This window comes from Trachurus japonicus, chromosome 14, assembly GCF_045865225.1.
Source record: "Trachurus japonicus isolate A0001 chromosome 14, Traja_1.0".
NCBI lineage: Eukaryota > Metazoa > Chordata > Actinopteri > Carangiformes > Carangidae > Trachurus > Trachurus japonicus.
This window is the reverse complement of record NC_140920.1, coordinates 4576712-4597983: the sequence shown is the minus strand read 5'-3', so window position 1 is coordinate 4597983 and position 21272 is coordinate 4576712. Positions and strand designations below refer to the sequence as shown.

Sequence of the window (21272 nt, the reverse complement as noted above, 5' to 3'; positions counted from 1 at the left end):
GAAAACTTTTCTGTAATAAAATATAAATGAAAAAGCACTTGGGACTCCACTGTCCCATAAAAGATAGTAAGATTGTTTGGATTAATACAAAACCTTTAAATTATCGTTGCATCTGAAGCTGTAAACGTGCAGGTGGATGTGTTTCATGGTTCAAATGATAGTTGTTGTTTTATTTCTTTTTTTGTTTTGTTTTTTGCAATACATCAAGGATGTGAACTTAGTTCCTTATACATTTCTCCTCTTATATATAATTGGTGTGTTTCCTGTCTCCACAGTTTTGCTTTTCCTTTTTTTTAATCACTTTGTTTTTCAGCGTCACACATGCTGGTAGGGAGCACTGTGCTCACTTTTTTCACAGCAGATATTCTTATGTGTCACATCAGGAGAAGTGCAGGTGTAAATAATAAAGTGGTTTGAATCCATTCTTCTTCTTTTTCTTCTTCTGTTTCAGGGTCCTGGTGTTGTGCATGCTGCCTCACACTGTCACAACTCACTGGGACACTATCTTAACACTTTGAAAATGTATCTGCTGTGGAAAAACTTCATTGTAAAGCTGAAACATGTTTTATTTATTTATTTTTTATTATTTCCCCCGCTTTCTGTTTCTACTGTCATCACAGCATCAGCAGTTATTTTTGTTGTTTGTAGCTGCTCCACAGTTAGAAATCTGCAAAGATCCTTTTTAAAGTCTTGAACTTGAAGTGTTCATAGATGAAATAACAAGAAATGCAGAAAAGCTCTGGAGTTTGTATGATCGGGTTCCTGCTTCTCTGTATTTCTGCCGTCATGTTCAGCTCACTTTATCAATCAGTTGGTGCTGAATGCTGATTGTCATATTGATCGATCCAGTGCAGCAGCAGCAGATATTCACTTAGCTTTTAATGTGAACAGGAAAACCAGGAACATGTTTCAGCTTCAGGTTGGTGAGATAAAATACCAGTTATTAATGTTGGATATATCTGTTACAGGGATTATTTAGACTAGAGTTAGAGATAACGCCTGCAGCACATCACAGTATTGTGTATCTTATCAACTTATTCTAAATGGTTAAAAACCCAAAGACCCGAGATGAAGACGGTGTAACGACTGATGTGTTTCACTGTGAAGCTTTGAGATTCTGGTCTGAAACGTTGTGTTCAGTATGTGGCTAAAAACAGAAAACATGAGGGATTGAAGGTGGATTTTCCTAAAATCGTCATAAAGTGGTTACGTTTTTGACATTTCTGTCATTTGTAGCCAAAATATTTCAAGTTTTTTTTGTTTTTTTTACATGAGGCACAGATATTAATGTTTTATTTTTGTCTCACCATCTTCAGCATTAAATCATCATATGGTCTGTTGTTTATAGATGATGATCAACAAAAAAAAATTACCTCTCATTCTGAGTGTTTTTGAGAAGATGTGAAGCTCAGTTCTTCCTAAAGTGTGATTGGCGGCCACCTGTAAAGCTTTGTATAATTCACATTTTATTCCTGCATGATTGTTGTGGAACGTTCAAAAGTTGTGTAATAAATCTGAAAGTAAAAACAGACAGTTGAAAACCTTTCTACAATTGTTCTCATTAGTTATTCTGTCAACATTTAGTAAAAAAAAAGAAAGTCACTTCCTCCAAAGTTTAATTCCCATCATCAGTCTCCTCATGAGCTCATCTTGGACCCAAACATCTTGAAAAGTGAACTGATAGAAAAGAAACATATTAAAGCAAATTATTTTTGAGAGTGATTTTTTATAAAGAATGAGACGTTTGCTGTTCAAATTGTGACTGTGAAATTATTTATTTATTTGTATAATGTTGTACCATAAGTTTTCACACCTGTTCCCTAAAGTTGTGACCAAGTAACAACACTTCAAAACACACTTTAAAAGATCAAAATTTAAAATGTATAAATCCTGTTTCATATTTTTTTCTTTACATTATTATGTCTTTTCTTTTATTTCTCCATACACAAGAGTGAAGTGATTTTAATAACATCATTGCAACAGCAGCACAGTCTGTGGTCCATACAACAACGGAGTAAACATTAAATCATCCAAGTTATATTCATAATGATCTGGCAGATGATTAAGATGATCAATAATATTTTGCACATGCTGATATTTTCCACATCCATAATATACCTAATCTACATGTTAAGTGCAAGTAATTATAAAGTTTCATCGAACAAATTAATCTAATCCATAAATAGAAAAGTAAAAGATTAGTATTTTTCTTTTCAGTTCACAAGTTCATTGTGTTGTTGAAACAAACAAAATGAGACAAAACCCAAGAAAAACCATCACTGTATCAGTGCAGACAAACCTACACATACAGTGCAGCATCATGGATGAATCACACTAAACACTCCTGTTTACTTGAGCTCACTCAACGCAGCTGACCCTGAAGAAACCCAGAGTCCAGGATGTAGAGGCTGAGTGAACGTGGTCTGGACTCTGTGGAGGAGAGTCATGGTTTCAGTGACGCTGTAGAAAGACAGAGTACCTGCCCTGTGATCCAGGTACACTCCTATTCTGGAGGACTGAGGGCCTGAGATGGAGGTCTCATTATTGTTATGTCTGAAATAATAACCACCACTGTAGCAGTGTAATGACCAGGATTTGTCATTGTGTCCAAATCCACATTCAGACCCTGTCCCTGTTCTCTTGATGTTCTTGTAGGCAACTGCTAAATAAACGTTACCACTCCACTTCACCTCCCAGTAACAACGTCCTGTCAGACCCTCTGTACTCAGGACCTGACAACATCCAGTGAATCTGTCTGGATGACTTGGATATGGCTGCTTCACACTCATCCAAGTTACTTTTCTGTTCCTGTCACTCAATAACAAACGTGTGTTTGCTGTGTTTGAATCCAAAATGATTTGTTTTGAATATCTCAAGAACTCATCTCTGGTCTGAGGTTCTCTCTGCAGCTGTAAAACTTCCACTCTAGTAATTTTCACTGAGACCTTTGACCCCTCCTCATTGAGAACAGCCTGCAGTTTATCTCTGGCCTCTGACACTGCTGCTGTCACTTCCTTAAAATACGTCTGAGATTGTTGAGTGATGCTGAGTAAATCTGTTGCTTCACCCAGATGTGACAGAGAGGGGTAGTTGTTTAGAAAATGGAGGTGGTCCTCTGTGATTGACAGCTGCTCCAGACCAGAGTCTTTCCTCCTCAGCTCAGTGATCTCCTGCTGCAGCTTCTCCTCCAGCTCTTTGACTCGACTCACTTCAGTTTCCTGTTGAGATCTGATCTGCTGCTTCACCTTAGATCTTCTTTTCTCAATGAGTTGAATCAAGTGGGTGAAGGTCTTCTCACTGTTACTAACAGCTTCATCAGCAGAGAGATTGATGGCCTCCACCTCCTGTTGAAGCACCTTCACATCTTTCTCTGTGTCCTGGATTCTCTGTTGGATCTTTTGACGACTCAGCCCGAGCTCCTTCTGTTTCTCAGCCCTTTCTGCTACAGCTGAGACTGTGTCGTGGCCTTTGTGTTCATCCATGGAGCAGAGATAACAGATACACTGCTGATCAGTGCGGCAGAAAATTTTCATCACCTCATTATGGCGAGGGCAGATGTTCTCCAGAAGTTTTGAAGACGCTTCGACCAGTGTGTGTTTCTTCAGTGGAGCTACGTCGTAGTGAGGCTGAAGGTGCTGCTCACAGTAAGAGGCCATACACACCAGACAGGACTTGAAGGCTTTCAGCTTCCTCCCAGTGCAGAAGTCACAGGCCACGTCTCCAGGTCCAGCGTAGGAGTGATTAGTTGAAGCAGCTTTCAGTCCTACCTTCTTCAGTTCCTCCACTAACTCTGCTAACATGGTGCTTTTCACCAGGGCTGGCCTCGGTGTGAAGCTCTGTCTGCACTGAGGGCAGCTGCATGTGTTCTTCTGATCATCTTCCCCCCAGTAGTTTTTAATACAGCTCATACAGTAGCTGTGTCCACAGGGAATAGTCACCGGCTCCTTTAGAAGATCCAGACAGATCGAACAGCTCCATTTTCCTTGATCCAGCTGATTCATTTGCTGCGCCATCTCTCCTCTACAACCGTCGTCAAAGTCAATAAGTTTCACTCTGGATTACCCAGAAAAGTTGTTCTCTAAGCCACACCAGCTCTGACACGTCACTTGTTTCCAGTTACAAGGTTCAAGGTTTATTGACATTCATAAACATGCTCTCATATGAAGAGAATGAAATTTGTTACTCAGGTCAAAGTCGCACAATAAAGTGACCGTAAAAAGACAAGCAGTGAGTTAGAATATCGACTCTCTACATATGGAGCTTGTGTAACTGTCATAAAGCAGGTGGTGATTGACTCAAACTTAGGGATCAGACAGGAAACCAAGGGAAAGTTCAAAATTAAGTATTTAATGAAGCCTGAGCTCAGACATGAGATGTCAGTCAGTGAAGTAAATAAAACAGGTGAGGAGCAGCAAACAGGAAACAAATCAAATCATCAAATAACAAGAGGAGTGACAGGACAAAGACAACATCTCTTTTTCACTAAAGAAACGTTGGTTTGTTTTTCAGATTTTACATTGAATCCCAAGCGTCTCAGAAGCATCTGTGTTTAACTTTTTTTTGTCTCATCTCATATTAGCCAGACACCCAGCCTTAATCTTGTCCTTAAATTAAAATGTCTCTTGGCAATATTTCTAAAATGTTATATCATGGTGATCTGACTTTTGTTATAATGTCCCAACTTATTCAACAAACTCTGACCTACACAGGTCAGTTTTGTACCATTTGAGACCAGACAGACAACATAGCTTTACTTGGAATAGATGTTTTGTAATGTCGTCTCTTCCCCAAAGAATTACTGTGTTACACATCAAAACCTCCACTGGTTGCATTATTGAGTCTCACTAAAACTAAAAATATGTATTTAAGAAACGAAATTCAAGAAGAATAGTAGATTTTTTTTTCTCTACTGTTGAATTTGTCCCATGAAAAGGAGCAGACAAATATTCAAACATCAGCCTTGTTGACTTGAATGTGTCATTGAATCCACTGACTGATGATGATTTGAAAAGGCAGTCACAGTGTTACAGCTGTAAAACTTTTACAACTAAACTTATATTGTTTTCCTCTATTTGATGTTGATGTTTGTGATAAAGCTTCAGATGTGACTGGCGTCCTGGTCACAGATCAACAAACTGACACACGACATCACATTTCGATTTGTGAAGTTATTGTGAACAAAATACGACCATGGCTGAGAAGACTGTGGCCTGTTGAACATGGTGTGGAAGCTGCAGGCAGGGGGCACTGTTCCCCCAGAGCAAAACGCCAAAGCTGTCAGATGATAAGAGCAGCAGAGGAAAGAAAGAAAGAAAGAAAGAAAGAAAGAAAGAAAGAAAGAAAGAATTAGCACTTCCACTATGTTGATACTCATCAATACAGCTAAGGCCAACTGGTAGCCTAATAATATTATTAATAATAATAATCCCAGTCATGATTTTATTAGTTTTCCAAATTTCACAAATATAAATTGCTGTTTTACTTATGTTTATGTTTCTTGTTACTTTGCACAGTCACTCAAAACAATGGTACCGATCTGTCAGTTAAGAAAACAGTGATGCGTGTAATGTTTCTGTGACACCCTTATTGGACGGGGCCTTGGTTACTCTTATGATATTCCCTTTTTAATGCTTATAAATAAAATAAGAATAATTTGACTGAAACACCACACAACAAAACTCGAAATGTAAAGACCACTTGGGTCCAGTGAGAGAATTAATATTTAACAGAAATTGTACCCATTTGAATTATTATTCAGTTACTTATAAAACATCAAAGAAAACGAAGCAGTGTATGAATTCATTCATACACGCACTCACACACAAACACACACAAACCTGGTCCACAAGTCTCTAAAATTCACCCCAAACCACTGTTACAGTCCTGTATCATTGCTTGGGTACGTTGGGGCCAAAACCAAAATGACCCTACTTCACTTTAAAGCAGAAGTAAGTGATATATTTGTGTTAATATAAGTCTTAAATAGTTATATCTTCCGACAGCAATCACTTACATAGAGTGTTTGGACTGAAACACGGGTCTCTCAGTCACTCTGCTCTGCTCTGAGCCGAAGAGAAAACATTTATCGTATCCTACAGTTTTTATCCAATGAGGAGAGAGAACGGCATGCAGGGCTGTGTGTGCAGCCAAGGAACGCCGTGAATGTGGTGACGTAGGGACGAGGACTGTTATGGTGCGTTCAAGGAAACTCGTATTTTTCCGACCGTCAAGTGGTACCAGTTCGATCTGGTACGAGTTCACCGGTCGGAAGTTACGAGTGGCCGTTATAGTGACTTTCACCGGTAAAACAGGTCGGAAAAACACGAGTGGGTTGCCTGGAACGCTACAAAGTCGTAAGTTGTGACTTGAAGCTGTAATTTACGATTTCAAAAGCCTGCCTGGAACGCAGCATTAGCGAAAACGACCGGACCACTTACTTCTGCTTTAATGAGCACCAAATAAAACACACGTGCAAATTATGTACACGCCAAGCCCTGGTAGCACATCACCCCTACCATCATCCATGTGTAGAAATCCGCCACGCCCCAACCCTCGACACTTTCAAATCAGCCCTCAGGACTCATCTTTTCTCCATGGCATTTCCAAATAAGTCATTTAGTTCCCTTCTTTATTCATTTATTTTTGTGTATTTATTTTATTTTATTTGTTTATTTTTCACTGTAAAGCGACCTTGAGTTTCTTGAAAGGCACTATATAAATTCGAGTTACTGTTACTAATATTATTAGGCAAGTCCAGTCGCATTTCCACTGTTTTGCTAACCCTCCTCTCGGCCATGTGCATTTGATCAAAATAAGCAGTCATCAAAACATAATCAGTATCATCACAAGTAAACTTACAGTTTTCATTATCAGCATTGGGAGGGGGCACTGTATCCTTCTGTTTTGCTGCTGTCAGAAACACATATAATGATCCTGAGGAGAGATAAGAGAGTGATTTTTAAATGTTCTCCTTGGGCATAGCTTTCATAGCATGCATAGCTTGTTACTGCACACTTTCATATAATTGCAATACTGATACTCACTTAAATACTGTAACATAGCTTATTTACTTTGTTACCCTGCTAGCTAGCAAGTTAATAGATTGTTGTTATTTGCTGCCAAGGAGGCCAACAGTCCAGTACTAGACCCGCACGCACCGAGTCGCTCAGTCAGACGTTCGGTCGGACTGATTGAATGCAGTCCCACTCTCTAGCTAACTAACCAAAAACGTGAAGTTATAAACTTAACAACGTTAACGTTTGTTAGTCTAACGCAGTGATCACCACTGGTCTGAAGCTAACATTAGCTGCCACTCAAGTGTCTCCCCGTTAGACTATTAGCATTTGTTCAATAACAGCAGTTATTTTCTGTTCATCATTATCTGCTCCACTTACCACTGTCTCGCTTTCTTTTTACTTCAGCCTCTCTTGTTTTCTTCTCTTCTTGCTCCCAGAGGCATGGCTCCTCTTCTTTTCCCTTCGGCTTCATTTGAAACTTCCAGAGAATGACATAGGGCCCCTATAAGGGGGATTCCTACTGAGATGTGATTGCAAATCGACGTTTACGGGGATTTACAGGAGTAGCGCATTTTGAGACATTTCTGTTGATAAATCAGGCGGCTGGCTCTGAGTCTCAGGGCCCCCCTAACAGTTTGGGGCCCCAAGCAGTTGCCTGCCTTGCTTGTTCACAAGCTATACGATGTTACGACGTGAATATCTGTGTAGTTTAATCTGTCATAAACAAGTTTACGGGTTAGGGTGCGTTTTTTTCACAGCAAGGGCTAGGACAACGCAATAAGTGACACGCACGTGAAAGGCAGAGAGCCTCGATTCTCCCTCGTAAGCCATTTATTAAACCATCACAATTACTCAAAAGTTTTTTTAATTAAGGTAAACATGCAGCATAGTTAAGCTACAAATCCTGCATAGTTCCTCTTTAAATCATGTACTCACGGCTCCCGACAGTTTGTGGGGTAAACGGTAAAGGGGGGATGAGAAGTTCACCGGCAGGGCGCAGCAGCAGTTTACAATCCACATGGCCGAAACGATCCACAACTCACACACAGCAGGAGGGACGCAGTAGACCGCAGGATGTCCGTCTTCCCCTCCTGAAAGATACCCAAACTGAAGTCCAAGTCCACAGGCTGTTTCAGGCCGATTTAGCATTAGCTCGAATTAACCGAACACATTACAGAGCAGAGAGCGAGCTAATCAAATACAACGCTAGGCTAAAGCTAACGGCTAGTCACGGTTAGCAATAACAAGGCGTTGTTTTTACACTGTACATAAATAGTACTAGTAATAGCAGATAACTTCTAGTAATAGTACTGTTGAGTCACAGTTTTCGACAGACTCATAGTTATCTCTCGGTAGGTCGGGAAAGTGCTTCACATCAGGTAACTGGCCGTTCACCATACAAATGATAACATGGGTCTCCCTTCCCCAACATTGACTCGGCCGTGATAATGCTGATGCTACGTGATTGGCCGAGCCAGGGGAGCTTTTCACCTGTTACGTTAATCACATTGATGAAAGTGAGTGACAAACATAGTGAAGCCTAAATAACATCATAAGCACTACATTTATGAACATGGACTTATTCTCTTTCCTTTATATGAAATGAAATGACATCCTAACCTATAGGCCTATTGTAACTTCTTTTACATTTTTGAATTGTTTTGTATTTCAACCATATACGAATTTTAAACACTTATAGTCCAGTAATTTTAGTCCAAAAAAGGGGTCAACGTTAAACAAATTGCAACAGAAGCAAACTCAACTGATTTTGTATCCTCAACATGTCCTGAGTGAGGGAAAAAAAGCCCCGAAGAATCCCATTAGGGCAGGGGTGGATTGGCCATAGGGAGTACCGGGAGTTTTCCCGGTGGGCCGGTCACTAATGGGCCGATAGGCGGCCGTTTTTAATTTATCTATTTATTTAATTTAACTTTTTTTTCCGCCACGCCTCGCCTCTCCCGGCTAGGGGAGAGAGACATGCATCGGCTCGGCCCACAGTGCTCATCTGCAGACTCAGCAGAGAGGTGACGATTGGCCCAGTGGCTTGTCTACCTGGCCCAATGGCCCTATGAGAGGCTACAGAGGCCCAGGAGTCCCACCCACGCATGTTCTAGACCCCCCCTCGTCCAATCACTTTTAATGATGAGGAGTCATGATGAGAGCGAGAGCGAGAGAGAGAAAAAAACAACACACCAGCGCACGAAAACGGAAAAGAAAAGTAAAAAAAAAACGCAAAGGCAGCGCAGAAAAATGGAGGAAAGTAACAGAAAAAGAAAAGCTCTAGCAGCACAGACTGCTGAAAGTACAACAATTACGCAGATCAGGGGCCGCCTGGCCTGGCCAGGGCTAGAAGCACCGATGCTGCAGCTTCAGCAGCAGGTCCTTCACGTGAGTCTGAAGAGAGTGAGGCTTTATGGTGCAGGAGGAGGCTGAAACTTGTGTTGAGGAAGACTCTCCACCATGTGAAGGAGGTAGTGATAACCGTGTTAAGCAGGTATGTGCTTTCCAGAATGGTGTGGATAAACATTCATTAAAATACTGTGGTCCAGAACGGTTGCTATGAACTTTACTTGACATAATAAATAGCTATAGCTAATAACTCTGATGGTGTGGTGGGTTACAGCTAAATCTAGTTATCTAAAGTATTGGAAAACAATAACTATATTCATATAGTATCCTGATTAATTGATTAGTTGCTTTTATTAAAGTGCCCTCACTCAAATTTGGTCATGAAGGACATTGAGCTAACAACTTAACAAATGCTTTCCATGTTTTTTTCAGTCAGTGTTTATGGTTTATTGTCCTTTCAACAGTTTAACATTATACAGTTAAAATTAATAAAACACTAATTAACTAATTAACTAACCAAAGTTCTGATTGCATGCAGACCCATTAGGCTATGTGCATGTTATCTTGTCCAAACTTAACTTATTCCACACTATTCCTCTACTTTGTTGTATATTGTATATCGTTTAGTAGTGGTGTTATTAAGAGCTTGTGTGTTTGTATGTACATCAACGGTGCTAGTTGGCAAAATATCCGCGCGCAGATAGTGGGCCGGTCTGGACCAAAAAGTCCAGGGCCAAATTTTTGTCTCAGTCCACCCCTGCATTAGGGGAAAGTTTAGAAAAAGACCCAAACATATCCCATTTATACGCTTATTAAAAAACTTTTTTCATGTGAATAGGGTAAACTTTTTAACCTTTAGATATCTCCATGAAAATTACTGAGTTGATTACTTACATTAAGACAAACAAAAAATGTATTACAAGTTTTTTGAAATTCTTTGTTAACATGAGCAAATTTGCATACATTTGCATAAATCTGCATAAATTCCACCGTTTTGACGGCACATGTATATATGAAGTTGCTATGTTGGTACCGGCTTGAAAATTGGAATGAGTTGACTCCATCGGTCAACCAACAAGTTGACCACTTTAAATTTCAAGATGACTGCAATTTTTCAAGACAGCCACATCCTTAGTAGAGCAGGTATGACATGCTGCGTCTCTATTAATGCTCATGGACCTAAATTGGTTCCATTCCCTAAGTTTTTTAACTGTAATATCATATTACAGTTAAAAAATGTCCTGTTCAATCTTGTTATCATATTATATGCTGGCCCGTAGCCAAGGGGGATCGGAGGGTTCGTTCGAACCCCCCCCCCCCCTGATTGGTGTGGGATGCGTGTCCCCGTGTTGACTGGACTGCTGCTGAAGCAAACAGCCCAAAGCCTGTGAGTTCTAGCCAATCACAGCGCAGTAGGGCGCCGCGCGAGTTGACGCTCTGCAACCTGCGGTGCGGTGTGTCAGCAGCACTGACATGCTGCTCTAAAGTCCTGCTCCTGGCATCAAGCTGAACGGGCCTGAAAGTTAAAAGCCGAACCCGGTCTGACCCGCGGGTGTTGAAACCCGGACCCTGAATTAAGTTGGTCCGAACCCGGCCAAAAGAAAAGAGAGAGAGAGAGAGAAGCCGAGTAGGAGCGCGACCTGACCTACCGTAATTAATTTCTACATATTTTCGGACTGAACTGACGCGTCCGGTCCTTAAGGCCCATGCACACTTGGTAGCCCAAAAGAACAGCCAGGCAGCCCAGTCCAGAGAGCAGAGGAGAGGGAGACAGCAACAGGTGTGTGCGTGCGTGCGTTACTGTGTGTGCATGTGCATGTGTGCGTGTGTTATACCTGCAACCTCCAAATGGGAATGGGAGCCTCCTTTCATTTATTAATATCTGACAGTAGCTACAGCCATCATACAGATGAGAACAGGGCAGAAGTGGTGGTGGTGTGGTCTTAAAGAGGCTCATGGTGAAGCAGAGGGAACTGGCCTTGAAAGGCTGGTCCAGGTCAAAAGATTGAAAAAAAAAAAAAAGTTTAGTTTTTTCTCACCATCCACAGCTCCCCACTAGACCAGTGTCATACAGTCCAGCCATTCTTGCCATTACAAAGATAGAAACCTCAGTCAGTAGCCTACCAAATGTGTGGTTTTTTTTTAGTTTTTTTTTATTTATCTGAAGCGAATGTTGTCTTCCCATTATATTCTTCTCAGAGTACACCAGAATGATTCATTTACCTCTTAAAATCATAAAAACTTTCTGGGGGGAGGATCCCTCTGGGGGGAGGATCCCCCCAGACCCCCCCTACAGGGGTTTACTTTATCATCATTTCCAGTTTGCAGGTACCTATGTGTGTGTGTCTGTCTGTGTGTGTGTGTGTGTGTGTGTGTGAGTATGAGAGAGAGAGAGAGAGAGAGAGACAGATACATTTAACTACATTAAACATTATTATGATTATTGTTATGAAAAAGCTAAGCCTTTTTTTTAATATATATATATAAAAAATTAATTACATGGTGAAAATTTTGTTGTAAATGAGAGCAACAGTAAAGGATAGTGGAGGAAGAGAAACATGTGATGTCAAAGTGAAGTTATAATGGGGAAAAAAAGAAGTGTGTGCCTTTATTATTATTATTTATTTACTTTTTTTTTGGGGGGGGGGGGGGGGAGTCCACTTTTTGGGAAAAAAGAACCCCCCCCCCACAAGGCTGGCTACGGGCCTGATATGTTAACAAGATTGAACAAGACATTTTCACCTGCTCTACTCAATGTTTAGATCAGGTGCTGCATGAATGCAAATTAGCCATACGTAATTGGATTATGCACTGTTGGCTCATGTCATACCTGCTCTACTAAGGATGTGGCTGTCTTGAAAAATTGCAGTCATCTTGAAATTTAAAGTGGTCAACTTGTGGGTTGACCGATGGAGTCAACTCATTCCAATTTTCATGCCGGTACCACCACAGCAACTTCATATGTACATGTACCGTCAAAACGGTGGAATTTATGCAGATTTATGCAAATTTATGCAAATCCGCTCATGTTAACAAAGAATTTCAAAAAACTTGTAATACATTTTTTGTTTGTCTTAATGTAAGTAATTAACTCAGTAATTTTCATGGAGATATCTAAAGGTTAAAAATTTTACCCTATTCACGAAAAAAAAATGTTTTATATGCGTATAAATGGGATATGTTCGGATGTTTTTCGAAACTTTCCCCTAATGGGATTCTTCGGGGCAATTTTTCTCTCACTCAGGACATGCTGAGGATACAAAATCAGTTGAGTTTGCTTCTGTTGCAATTTGTTTAACCTTTTCTCATAAAATGACTGGACTATTAGCCCACTGAACATTTTTTAAATTGTTTTTTATAGAATCTATTTATATATTATCAAAATAAATGAACTGTTTTAGCAAGGGCTACATTTTATTCATGATTTTTACGGTAGTATGGTAGAGCACTTGAAGGTTTTAGGTAGCCCACACATATTGACGCGGAATTGATTATTTCCCAACATGCTTAAAGCAGTGTATCTATCTATCTATCTATCTATCTATCTATCTATCTATCTATCTATCTATCTATCTATCTATCTATCTTAAAGTTTTCATCATTTGCCTTTATTTTTTGTTTGCGTTTTTGTGCATTCATGTAATTTAGCATTTTACCTGGATGAATGCTCAATATTTTTGAATAACACATTTCTGGAAAATTCGAAATCTGAGGGTGAAGAAATAGTCCACCTTCACTGAGGAAATTTTAAATGGTTGAATTTTTCTGTTTCTACTGTCATCACATCACCAGTTTTGTTTTTTGTAGCTGCTCCACAGTTAGAAATCTGCAAATATCCTTTTTAAGGTCTCGAACTTGTTGAACTGTTAATAGCCTAGATGAAATAACAAGAAATGCAGAAAAGCTCTGGAGTTTTGTATGATCTGGTTCCTGCTTCTCTGTATTTCTGCCCTCATGTCAACATGTCCAGTTCACTTTATCAATCAGTTGGTGCTGAATGCTGATTGTCATATTGATCGATCCAGTGCAGCAGCAGCAGATATCAATTAGCCAGTTGTTAATGTTAAATATGTCTGTTACAGGGATTATTTAGACTAGATTTACTGTAGAGATAACACCTGCAGCACAGATTGTGTATCTCATCAACTCATCTCATCAAGCTTTGAGTTTCTGATCTGAAACATTGTGTTCAGTATGTGGCTAAAACAGAAAACATGAGAGATTAAAGGAGGTTTATAGAAGGTGAATTTCTTAAAGTCGTCATAAAGTGGTTACGTTTTTGACATTTCTTTCATTTGTAGCCGTTGTAACAGTAGGATTTTAGGATTTCAAGTTTTTACATGAGGCAGAGATATAAATGTTTTATTTTTGTCTCACCATCTTCAGCGTTAATCAACATACTGTAGGGTCTGTTGTCTGTAAATGATGATTTAAAAAAAAAAAAAATTACCTCTCATTCTGAGTGTTTTGGAGAAGATGTGAAGCTCAGTTCTTCCTAAAGTGTGATTGGCGACCGCCTGTAAAGCTTTGTATAATTCACATTTTATTCCTGCATGATTGTTGTGTAATAAATCTGAAAGAAGTCATCACTTTGTCCAACGTTTATTGAAACGGACACCGAGGAGTTTTTTCTATTCTTCTAGAGTCTCATATTAATGTGGATGAATCTATGTAACCCACACTTGTTAATGGGTCCATTTTCGATAAATATATCGTTTTGTCTTTATTTTCATCATTATCCTACGTTTCATTGACATCTTGGATAATCTATAAATTATTATGTATTTTCTTTTATTTCTCCATACGTAAGAGTGAAGTGATTTTGATAACATCATTGCAACAGCAGCACAGTCTGTGGTCCATACAACAGCAGAGTAAACATGAAATCATCCAAGTTACATTCATAATGACAGTTTTTTCAGTTCACAATTTCATTGTGTTGTTGAAAAAAACAAAACGAGAGAAAACCCAAGAAAAACCATCAACTGTCTGTATCAGTACAGACAAACCTACACAGTCGACTGCAGCATCATGGATGAATCACACTCAACACTCCTGTTTACTCGAGCTCACACAACGCAGCTGTGTCTCCATTAAAATTTGGAAGCCAGAGTCCAGGATGTAGAGGCTGAGTGAACGTGGTCTGGACTCTGTGGAGGAGAGTCATGGTTCCAGTGACGCTGTAGAAAGACAGAGTACCTGCCCTGTGATCCAGGTACACTCCTATTCTGGAGGGTAGAGGGTCTGAGATGGAGGGACCATTATTGTTATGTCTGAATTGATAACCACTACTGTAACAGTATAATGACCAGGATTTGTCATTGTGTCCAAATCCACATTCATGCACTGTCCCTGTTTTCTTGTAGGCAACTGCTATATGAACGTAACCACTCCACTTCACCTCCCAGTAACAACGTCCTGTCAGACCCTCTGTACTCAGGACCTGCTCGTATAAAGTGAATCTGTCTGGATGACTTGGATATGGCTGGTTCACACTCATCCTAGTTACTTTTCTGTTCTTGTCACTCAATAACAAACGTGTGTTTGCTGTGTTTGAATCCAAAATGATTTGTTTTGAATATCTCAAGAACTCAGCTCTGGTCTGAGGTTCTCTCTGCAGCTGTAAAACTTCCACTCCAGTAATTTTCACTGAGACCTTTGACCCCTCCTCATTGAGAACAGCCTGCAGTTTATCTCTGGCCTCTGACACTGCTGCTGTCACTTCTTTAAAATACGTCTGAGATTGTTGAGTGATGCTGAGTAAATCTGTTGCTTCACCCAGACGTGACAGAGAGGGGTAGTTGTTTAGAAAATGGAGGTGGTCCTCTGTGATTGACAGCTGCTCCAGACCAGAGTCTTTCCTCCTCAGCTCAGTGATCTCCTGCTGCAGCTTCTCCTCCAGCTCTTTGACTCGACTCACTTCAGTTTCCTGTTGAGATCTGATCTGCTGCTTCACCTCAGACCTTCTTTTCTCAATGAGTTGGATCAAGTCGGTGAAGATCTTCTCACTGTTACTAACAGCTTCGTCAGCAGAGAGATTGATGGCCTCCCCCTCCTGTTGAAGCACCTCCACATCTTTTTTTATGGCTTGAAGTCGTCGTTGGATCTTTTGACGATTCAGCCCGAGCTTCTTCAGTTTCTCAGCCCTTTCTGCTACAGCTGAGACTGTGTCGTGGCCTTTGTGTTCATCCATGGAGCAGAGATAACAGATACACTGCTGATCAGTGCGGCAGAAAATCTTCATCACCTCATTATGGCGAGGGCAGATGTTCTCCAGAAGTTTTGAAGACGCTTCGACCAGCGTGTGTTTCTTCAGTGGAGCTATGTCATAGTGAGGCTGAAGGTGCTGCTCACAGTAAGAGGCCATACACACCAGACAGGACTTGAAGGCTTTCAGCTTCCTCCCAGTGCAGAAGTCACAGGCCACGTCTCCAGGTCCAGCGTAGGAGTGATCAGGTGAAGCAGCTTTCAGTCCTACGTTCTTCAGTTCCTCCACAAATTCTGCTAACATGGTGCTTTTCACCAGGGCTGGCCTCGGTGTGAAGCTCTGTCTGCACTGAGGGCAGCTGCATGTGTTCTTCTGATCATCTTCACCCCAGTAGTTTTTAATACAGCTCATACAGTAGCTGTGTCCACAGGGAATAGTCACCGGCTCCTTTAGAAGATCCAGACAGATCGAACAGCTCAGTTTTTCTCGATCCAGCTGAATCATTTGCTGCGCCATCTCTCCTCTACAACCGTCGTCAAAGTCAGTAAGTTTCACTTCCTGATTCCAGAGAAAAGCTGTTCTCTGAGCCACACCAGCTCTGACACGTCACTTGTTCCCACCCCTGTTGTGTAAGGAGGTGGGTCTGTGAGAGGGGAGGGAACAGTGAACAGGCTGAACTCTGATAGCAGGATGAGGAGGGAGAGGTCGTCAGGCTGGTTTGTGTCAGGAAGAGGAGCAGTGAGTTACAATATCGTCTCTACACATGGAGCCTGTGTAACTGTCATAAAGCAGGTGGTGATTGACTCAAACTCAGGGATCAGACAGGAAACCAAGTGAAAGTTCAAAATCAAAGTCTTTAATGAAGCCTGAGCTCAGACATGAGATGTCAGTCAGTGAAGTAAATAAAACAGGTGAGGAGCAGCAAACAGGAAACAAATCAAATCATCAACAAGAGGAGAGACAGGACAAAGACAACATCTGTTCCTCACTAAAGAAATTCTGATCCGTTTTGTGTTCACATCGGCTTTATAGTTTCAATATATTGTACATACCACTCATATTACTCTCTAAGCAATACGGAATCAATATAGTGATCAAATATGTTAAGAAAATGTTATATCAATTACATCAATAGACATATGATTAACTACAAAGCAAACAAACAAGCAAATAAAAGTCAAATTCAACTTCCAAAGAGTCATCCAAGTAATTAAAGGTGTTCTTTAATACAAATATAATTACATACATTGATATGGTATACGTTTGTTGTTCGTCATTTTTTCATTGTGCGTCATTTCTTATGTACAGAATATGATAACAAGGTCTATTAAATGTGAATATATATTTTCAAAATAAAGGTCAAATTTTAACAGAATATATTTGCCAGGTAGAGCAGCCTTCAGAGTATGTGTAGCAGAAGCAAAGAAACTCTTTAACATTTTTATTAAACATCTGTTACATGAATAAAAAATAACATAAATCCACACAAAAAACATCAACACAATGTTTAACCTCTAAAAGGCTCCACAAATTCAACATGAAGAGCTCAGACTCTCACTGTGTGATAACTGCCGTCTAATTGAGGTCACACAACTCAGCTGTGTCTCCGACAGAACCTGGAAACCACAGTCCAGGATGTAGAGGCTGAGTGAACCTGGTCTTGACTCTGTGGAGGAGAGTCATGGTTTTAGTGACGCTGTAGAAAGACAGAGTACCTGCCCTGTGATCCAGGTACACTCCTATTCTGGAGGACTGAGGGCCTGAGATGGAGGTAACCTTACTGTTATGTATGAACTTGTATCCACCACTGCAGCAGTCTAATGCCCAGGATATTTCATTATTTCCAAACCCACAATCCCTCCTGGTGCCTGCTCGGTTTATGTTTATGTAGGAAACTGCTATCAAGATTTCACCACTCCACTTCACCTCCCAGTAACAACGTCCTGTCAGACCCTCTGTACTCAGGACCTGCCACCATTTAAGGAATTGTTCTGGGTGAACCCAACACACCTGTGGTTCACTCTTCAGTGTTGCCTTTCTGTTCCTCTTGGTCAATGACAAAAACATATTTGCAGTGAGTGGATCCAGTGTGACATAACAAGCATATGCCAAAAAGTCAGCTCTGGTTTGGGGTTGCCGATGTTGCATTGAGTCAGCTCTGGTTTGGGGTTCTCGATGTGGCATCGAGTCAGCTCTGGTTTGGGGTTCTCGATGTGGCATCGAGTCAGCTCTGGTTTGGGGTTCTCGATGTGGCATCGAGTCAGCTCTGGTTTGGGGTTCTCGATGTCGCATCAGTTCATATACTGCAGTATTTTTCAAAGAGACCCTTTTCTGCTTCTCATTCAATACAGCCAACAGTTGGTCTCTGGTCTCTGACACTGCTGCAGTCACTTCCTCAAAATTTGGTCGCTTGACAGTGGGTGAATCTGTTGCTTCACCCAGATGTGACAGTGAGGGGTAGTTGTTTAGAAAATTGAAGGGATCCTCTGTGTTCGACAGCTTTGCCAAACCAGAGTCTTTCCTCCTCAGCTCAGTGATCTCCTGCTGCAGCTTCTCCTCCAGCTCTTTGACTCGACTCACTTCAGTTTCTTGTTGAGATCTGATCTGCTGCTTCACCTCAGACCTTCTTTTCTCAATGAGTTGAATCAAGTCGGTGAAGATCTTCTCACTGTTACTAACAGCTTCATCAGCAGAGAGATTGATGGTCTCCACCTCCTGCTGAAGCACCTCTACATCTTTTTTTATGGCTTGAAGTCGTCGTTGGATCTTTTGACGATTCAGCCCGAGCTCCATATGTTTCTCAGCCCTTTCTGCTACAGCTGAGACTGTGTCGTGGCCTTTGTGTTCATCCATGGAGCAGAGATAACAGATACACTGCTGATCAGTGCGGCAGAAAATCTTCATCACCTCATTATGACGAGGACAGATGTTCTCCAGAGGTTTTGAAGACGCTTCGACCAGCGTGTGTTTCTTCAGTGGAGCTACATCGTAGTGAGGCTGAAGGTGCTGCTCACAGTAAGAGGCCATACACATGAGACAGGACTTGAAGGCTTTCAGCTTCCTCTCAGTGCAGAAGTCACAGGCCACGTCTCCAGGTCCAGCGTAGGAGTGATCAGGTGAAGCAGCTTTCAGTCCTACGTTCTTCAGTTCCTCCACTAACTCTGCAAACATGGTGTTTTTCATCAGGGCTGGCCTCGGTGTGAAGCTCTGTCTGCACTGAGGGCAGCTGCTTGTGTTGTTCTGATCATCTTCCCCCCAGTAGTTTTTAATACAGCTCATACAGTAGCTGTGTCCACAGGGAATAGTCACCGGCTCCTTTAGAAGATCCAGACAGATCGAACAGCTCAGTTTGTCTTGATCCAGCTGAAACATTTGCTGCGCCATCTCTTCTTCGGGGCTGAATGTTGTGAATGTCGATAAGTTTCACTCTCGTTTACCCAGAAAAGCCGTTGTCTAAGCCACACCAGCTCTGACACGTCACTACAGGTTTTTTTTTTTTGCATTACATGCAAAGAGGGGAGTCTGTCAGAGGGGAGGGAACGAAGAACAGACTGGACAGAGCAGAAGGAGGAGGGGGATTAGGCTGTGGCTTATTCAGAAAGAGGAGTGGTTCAAGATTGTGTGTGTTTGTGTGGTCAACAATCCAAAGTTTATATATTAACTAGGCTATTTGTCATAGGCTTTGGTGAATGTCAACAGGTTTCTAACACTTTAAAACTACTAATTTATAGGCTATTGTTTCGTTTCGTTTTTAATCTAAACTTGGCAGAGATCATAAAAATAAGTAGAATTAACTTTATTTGTAGCAAAGTTACAAAGTTCTGTAGGCTAAAGATAAAAATAGGTTATGTAATTTAAGATTTTGCAAGGTTTAGTTAGTTACGTAGCCTAATAGTTACGGATTTCCATGTAAATAACAAACACATCTCTAATTACGGAACTAAATTACCATTTGTTTGTTTGCAACATAAAAAGTTTGTCCAGATCATAGACTGTGGTCCACAGTCTCTCCCATAGACATATATACATAGACGCCGCATTGGCTGTGGAGCGACGTGCCTACGCGCCGCCATATTGGAACAGGACTGACAGCGGCAGCAGTGCATGCAGCTATGGGGAAAAGAGGAACTCCTCAACCTCAAATTCGCTGAATTTTGGACCGATTTCCAAACGGTTTGATTTGTTAAAAACGTCAGACATGTAGGTATGATACAGGATGCTTGGATATTTTGAAAATGCTGGTTTTACTTTTTTTCCCTATGCTATCAGCAGACAAGCTTCGGAAAATATACCAGACTTCGGTGCCGCATATGTGTTAATAAGGGGAACATAAAAAACAGATCTTGTAGAATCACTTTTCAGAGGTCAGATGTAAGTAAAGGATAATATATAGTGAGCAGCAGGTTGTTATATAGTGAAATAAACCCAGGACGGACAGAGCCCCTCAGCTCTGAGTCCAGGTTCCATTCTAACCAGCTCACTACATCATCCCGCCTATTACACAGCTGCTTACTGGTGAAATAACTCATTTGAGACAAAATGTTGGTTAAAATGCGACGTTATTAATCTATAAATTACCTCTGAAAAAGAAAACTACCGGCACGGCTTAACAAGCGGCGTCCCTAGCAACGGCCCGGTTACGTGGTGCTGGTGCTGCGGTTGATGAGGGGCAGCTGTCTGTCTGCTGCCTGTGTTGTGGTTGTGTCCCGAGAGCAGCCCACGTGAATTTGTTGCCGTCGTCAGTATCGGTACCGGTACAATGCAATCATCGTTGCTGGTACCGGTGCTGGTGCCGAGCAAAGTGTGTTTTGTGTGTTGTCAGAGCTCTGGAGGGGAGGCTGGCTGGCTGCCCAGCACGAGGCACTAATAGCCTATAATATAATAATATATACCCTTAAAAAAAAAACTTAAATAAAGACCGGATCTACATATTTATCATGTCTGACATTTGTTACAAACAAACCCTGTGAAAATAGCTTGACAATTGAGCGAATTATGATCACTTTTACATCATACCTCTATGGAAGTAATGCACTGCAGGAGTGAGTAGTCCTGTTCCAAGATGGCCGCCCTGTAGGCACGTCGCTCTAGTGGAAGGCAGCAGTCAATGCGGCGATATATGTCTATGGCATAGACTGTAAAAAGAATGGACGTAGCACCCGTGACGTCACCCATTGGTTTGGGGGAGTCTGTTTTGTGCCGCTACTACGGGGGTTTGAACCGCGCCATGTTGGATTCTACTTGCCATATTTGGAGCGGTGCGGCCGTTGGCCGGCCGAGAGCCCGCCCACTGGCCTCGTAGCAGCGGTCTCCGGACCTGTCACTCAACGGTTCTGCGCCCTAATTGGCCAGAACTTTAAACCTAATAATAGTAAAACGGTAGAGTTAAAAAAAAATTCACCCCCCTCAGAGTGTGTGCGGGGGTAGAAACTATCGGTTGAGACCAAAAAAATAAAATGTACCAGGCTGTAAATATGTTTTTTTAAGCTGTAAAATCGGCTATTTTAACATGGGGCTTGATTGGAGTTGCTCCCTTCTGGAGCCAGCCCCCAGCGACAGCCGGGGGGATTGCAGGTTTTTGAACGCGGAAGTGAGCTTCACTTCTCAGACCGACAACTGCCCCCTTGGTCTATGGTCTCTCCTATTTATTTGAGAGGGACCTGTGTGCAGGGACATGGGCGCCGCCATTAGCCCAGCAG

At 41.4% G+C, this 21272-nt stretch overlaps 3 protein-coding genes across 3 annotated transcripts; all 3 read right to left on the bottom strand.

Annotated features, from left to right (window-relative positions):
• Positions 1 to 2018: 2018 nt before the first annotated feature.
• On the bottom strand, positions 2019 to 4037 carry LOC146974071 (tripartite motif-containing protein 16-like). Its single transcript, XM_085797191.1, has one exon. The coding sequence runs from the start codon at positions 4011 to 4013 to the stop codon at positions 2349 to 2351; it is 1665 nt and encodes a 554-aa protein (XP_085653317.1). The 5' UTR covers positions 4014 to 4037; the 3' UTR covers positions 2019 to 2348.
• A 10349-nt stretch (positions 4038 to 14386) lies between these two features.
• Positions 14387 to 16189, bottom strand: LOC146974070 (tripartite motif-containing protein 16-like). Its single transcript, XM_085797150.1, has one exon. It carries the CDS (start codon positions 16087 to 16089, stop codon positions 14425 to 14427), a length of 1665 nt encoding a protein of 554 aa, XP_085653276.1. The 5' UTR covers positions 16090 to 16189; the 3' UTR covers positions 14387 to 14424.
• A 145-nt stretch (positions 16190 to 16334) lies between these two features.
• LOC146974069 (tripartite motif-containing protein 16-like) lies at positions 16335 to 19053 on the bottom strand. The gene has a single exon (XM_085797149.1). It carries the CDS (start codon positions 18955 to 18957, stop codon positions 17149 to 17151), a length of 1809 nt encoding a protein of 602 aa, XP_085653275.1. The 5' UTR covers positions 18958 to 19053; the 3' UTR covers positions 16335 to 17148.
• Positions 19054 to 21272: the final 2219 nt, after the last annotated feature.